The 5,191-nt window shown below is 45.7% G+C and overlaps 1 protein-coding gene across 1 annotated transcript in view; it reads left to right on the top strand.

Moving 5' to 3' along the window:
- Positions 1-39: 39 nt before the first annotated feature.
- The window catches only part of LOC102199328 (phospholipid scramblase 2-like), an 11,058-nt gene continuing 5,906 nt past the window's right edge, over positions 40-5,191 (top strand). The window contains exons 1-3 of the mRNA XM_013915072.1: positions 40-348; positions 1,155-1,246; positions 3,247-3,521. Of these exons, the coding sequence (XP_013770526.1) occupies positions 1,234-1,246; positions 3,247-3,521 (288 nt within the window). The 5' untranslated portion in view covers positions 40-348; positions 1,155-1,233. The remainder of the gene's footprint in view (positions 349-1,154; positions 1,247-3,246; positions 3,522-5,191) is intronic.

The following is a 5,191-nucleotide window of genomic DNA, read 5'->3' as shown; positions in this document are numbered from 1 at the left end:
GAAAAGGATTTTATTTTGGTGATTATAGTTTACTTCACTTCCTGTTCCTGTTGTTCTGAAGCGCGAACTGCTGAAGCAATGTATGGTTTTTCCCTCCTGTGTTGCTAACAATTAAAGAAACGGGAAAAGTAATCAACCACCAAGTGTGTGCATTATTAAGAGAACATGGCCGAAGAAGAAGAAAACCCTTCGAGCTCAACAGGGGAGGAGACTAGAGAGAAGTGAGAGGATGAGAGGCGTACAGCACAGGTTAGAGAAAGTGGGCAGGAACCCTCTGCTTTCCCCCCACTTAAGTTTCGTTTCTTGTCGTTGGCACTTCAAGGCACTTCAAGGGAAACAGCCAGAGAGGTGAGATATTTTTGTGTGAGTGTGTGTGCTGTTCATGACCTTATTTTTCTTATTCTAAGGAGCTTGGAAAGAAAGCATCTGGACTTCTTTAAGTTTCTTGAAGACATTTCTTCTATCACCTGAGAAGCTTCTTGGGTTCTAAGAGCAAATGGTGGAGAGTCCCAGATTTGCTCTTAGAACTGAAGAAGCTTCTCAGATGGTTGGAGAAATGTCTTCAAGAAACTTAAAGATGTCCAGACGCGTTTCTGTCCAAGCTCCTTAGAGTACGATGACCTGGATGACTGAGAACCTTCACAGACACATTTTTTTCTTATTCTTTCTTTTACTACGACATAAAGAGTGTTCACAAGGCAGGAGATGCTCGTGGGCTTTAAGAAGCTTTAGGTGTTTTTCTTTTTAATGAGCTCTTATGGGAACCTGAGTGTACTTTAATGACATATAAATGGGGAAAAAAGGGCTCCATTAGCTGCAAGTCCTGCGCTGACACGGGGCACGCCCAATCCTTTGATTTTCATAATGTAGGTCTCCATCAGGGACAAAAGGGCCACAAGTTGGAACCCAACTTTGTCAGGATTGTTTTGCACCTCTGGGTTGTCTCTGAATATTATCCGTGAAGCTTTGTGTCAGGATCCCAGACAGGGCACATTTACACACAACTTCGAGTCGCTCGCCTTGAGGGCATAACCGATTACGGTTAAACATTCATGTTTGTGCAACTGTCGCTCTCTGTGCACCCTCCTCCTGCTGGTTTCTATCTCACCCACCCCTCCCCCCTTTTTCTCTTCTTCTTCCCTTTATCCTTTCAGTTTTCCATAGAATTTCCATAGGATTGTGTCGGCAAGTGTGACCTTATTTTTCTTCCTCCACCCAGAAAAGCTCTGCACCATGTCTGCTCCTGGTAAGTGACTGTATTTCACATTTGTGCTGACTGTTTTCCTTTCTTCATTGGGAGAAAATATGAAGATGTAAGAGTGTTTTAAAAATGTGAGAAAAAAATCCGGTCCACCCCCCCAAAAGAAAAACTACTCACTTGTTATCACTGTCACGGTCAGCAATGGCAGACCGTGGAGTTGAGGAAAGTGGGACCCAAACGCTGGACTCTTATAGTGAAGGACAGTGGATTTATTTATAGTGAGTGGAAGAACAACAACTATGTACAGATCCAGCACTGTGGCTCCAGTGGCGATTCCTCTGTGAATCCCACACAGTGCACGTGTCCATAAACAGTGAAAAAGGTGACAACTACAAAACCAGATTCTGCTCTGTGATTTCCCCTCGAGACGACGCTCTTCACTCCCGACTCCTGGTGACACAAAACCACACACAGCTCAGCAGGAAACCCACAGTAGCGATGTCGTTCACACAAACACCCATCAACAGAGGTACTTTACAGGGCTAACATAGTATAATCCAGCACTGACTGGAGCCCCGCCACCTTCCTAAGCAGGACATCAGCTGCAGCTGGTGAAGGCTAACGAGCAGAAGGTGCAACAGCCTCCAGTGCGGGAACACCTCCGGGTCACAGTCCCCTCAGCGACCCAAAAAACCCGGGAGCGTGTATGATCACACACACAGGAAGGAGGAAAAAAGGAAAGAAAACCACCAAAACACAACATACAGAATAATAAACATATCCAAAAAATACATGAGCCCTGGGTCCTTAGACTGCTGTTCACCCCAAGTCCAGCACCCTGAGGCTGTACGCTAAGCGGAAGAAAGGAGGCCAGGGACTAGTGAGTGTCAGCACCACAGTCCAGGATGAGGCAGTGAACATCCGTGAATACATCAGGAAGATGGCCCCAACCGACCACGTGCTCAGTGAATACCTCAGGCAGCAGAAATCCGAGGAAGAGGAGGCACCATCCTGGAGGGACAGGACCCTGCACAGTATGTACCGCCGGCAGATAGAAGAGGTGGCTGATATCCAGAAATCCTACCAGTGGCTGGACAAAGCTGGACTGAAAGACAGCACAGAGGCACTAATCATGGCAGCACAAGAACAAGCTCTGAGTACAAGATCCATAGAGGCTGGGGTCTATCACACCAGGCAAGACCCCAGGTGCAGGCTGTGTAAAGATGCCCCAGAGACAATCCAGCACATAACAGCAGGGTGCACGATGCTAGCTGGCAGGGCATACATGGTATGCCATAACCAAGTGGCCGGCATAGTATACAGAAACATCTGTGCCGACTATGGCCTGGAAGTCGCGAGGTCAAAATGGGAAATGCCAACTATGGTGGTGGAGAAGGACCGAGCTAATCTGTGGGACTTCCAGATACAGACGGACAAAATGGTGGTGGCTAACCAACCGGACATAGTGGTGGTAGACAAACAGAAGAAGACGGCCATAGTGATCGATGTAGCAGGTCCGAATGACAGCAACATCAGGAAGAAGGAACACAAGAAACTTGAGAAATACCAAGGGCTCAGAGAAGAGCTGGAGAAGATGTGGAGGATGAAGGTAACAGTGATCCCAGTGGTAACTAGCTAAGCAAGTGGCTCCAGCAAATCCAGGAAAAACATCAGAGATCTCTGTCCAGAAGAGTGCTAGGAACAGCTAAGATACTTCGCAGGACCCTCAAGTTCCCAGGCCTCTGATAGAGGACCCGAGCTTGAAGGATAGAGAGGGGAATTTATATACCGGTATATATATGTAGCGTAGTTTTTATGTGTGTATATTTATATTGTCATTCATACTCAGAGTTGATGGATTGTTTTAGTTTTTTGTGATCTCTTACATTTCCCCCTTGTATTTCTTATTTGTGCTAAATATTGGTAAAATTGAGCTCTACTTTCTCAAGTTTGACTGTCATAGTTTGTATGGCGACAACCGAGCTCATATATTCAAATTCAGTCAAATCAGACTGTCAGTATATCTGAACAGATTTCCCCTCCAGTTTACCCAGGTGCTCCAAACCAGTCATCCTACCCCATGTCTCAGCCGGGTGGAGGTACATGTCCAGTTTCTCCTGGATATGGACACCCCAGTCATGGCCATCCACCGGGCTTCAACATGGGCTATAAAAAACAGCCTGCGGTCATGTACCAGCCAGTACCCATAGGACCAGCTCCAGGCCCTGAATACGGTGGCCCATCAGGGGGGATTTCACCAGCTCCTGGAGGTCCAGCAGTCCCCGTTGGTGTCCCACCTGGACTTGAGTACCTCACACAGGTAGGGCAGAGAAAGGTTAAACCAGTGCAGTTTTTTGTTGTTTTGTTTTATATGCTGTCCTGTTCAGCAGCTTTTGGAGTCACAATTATGATCTGAATGCACTCTTGTGCCAAACATATTTTGCTTTTCCAAGATGAGCTCTGAAAATTCACTGTAGGCTCCACTTGTTCACGTCTTTCTTTCATCTATCTAGTTATTTCTTTCTATTAGTGTTATATCAGTCATTGGATAGTAGAGACCTTCCCAAACTGTGGGGCCCATCCCCGGGGGGGGCGGGGGGCGGCGCAGAGCCATGGCAGGGGGGGCACGGGATGAAAAGGGGGGGGAAAAAACAAAACGCTTGGACACTGCTAGCACGGGCGCCTACAGAAACGCAAAGCAGGAGATGAAGCATCGCTGAATATGTTTCCAAACCAACTTCATTCTAAGCCTAGGACTAGAAAATATGGTGAAGCATATCTGCCCTTTGGTTTCACCTGCACAAGTGCCGAGGTAGGTCTCCCCTGCAGAATTGGTTTTCCCTTTGTTGGGAGCAGCGCTGGGCTGTTTAAATCACGGACAAACAGTATCCCACATTTGTGATTTTTAGTTCACAAACACTTGCTGTAATAACTAACTACTCCTGACATTTTGGAGATGTTAGCTCTGTATACAGTAAAGTTACAGCGGGATACAAATAATATCAGGCTGATCCTGCCACGATTTGTTCCACCTGTTCAAATCACGGACAAACAGTATCCCACAGCTGTTTATGTTTTTGAACCCATTTTGCACAGAGAGGCATTTTTTGAAAAATGTATTGATAGCAATGTTGAATATTATTACACAGGGAAAAAAAACAACTACACGTAAAATAATCACATCTGCCTTTGTAAATGGAGGGACTGTAACTGCGTGCGTGTATGTAAGTGTGTAAAACCTGCAGATAGTCAGTTTAACAGTATTTTGTCTCTATCTGCCATTCTGCAATTCTCATGTAAACAATAACGTGGCGCACAGCGTGACGTGAAAAAAGGCACATACCTTTGACGTTGCGTGACGAACTCTGTATTCCTCGTCCACACATAAACACAAAAAAGGAGTTTTGAAAAATCTCAGTTTTCGGTGATTCGAAACGCTGTTTACGTGTGGACGAAACAGCTGCGTTTTCAAAAATACCCGTGTAGGTGTGGACATAGCGTAAAAGAGTTAGTAGTTTATTTTCTTACTACCTGTAATTTATTGCAGATTACTTGTATTTGCTTAATTGTTTACTAAATGTTTGAGGTGTGAAATAAACCGCAATGGAGCAAAATATGGGTGTGTGTGGTTGGAGGATGTGTGGGTGCGTGTGCGTGTTCGCGGGGGCGCGAACAACACGAAAAATGTTCGGGGAGGCGCGAACATCTTTCTTGTAAAACAAAGGGGGGCCCGGCAAAAAAAGTTTGGGAACCACTGGCAGAATAAAAAATAAAAAGTCATTGCAATCAGGTGATTGTGAGTGCTGTGGCATTGGTTCAGTGTCTTGTTAAATGTCATGAATTTTGATACAGCTGGATACTGGAATGCCTAGAATTGTACAAGATCAATGGGACCCTAAGAGCCTTCATCAGGAACTCAATGGGGATGTGGCGTACAACACTAGAGGCCAACTCCAAGCCCATAGCACAAGTCACCATCAAGTGCGGGAT

This window comes from Pundamilia nyererei, unplaced genomic scaffold (genome assembly GCF_000239375.1).
Source record: "Pundamilia nyererei isolate P.nyererei 1_Seehausen unplaced genomic scaffold, PunNye1.0 scaffold00254, whole genome shotgun sequence".
Classification (NCBI taxonomy): Eukaryota; Metazoa; Chordata; class Actinopteri; order Cichliformes; family Cichlidae; genus Pundamilia; species Pundamilia nyererei.
Note: the sequence above shows the minus strand (reverse complement) of the source record. Positions and strands in the feature narration are given on the sequence as shown.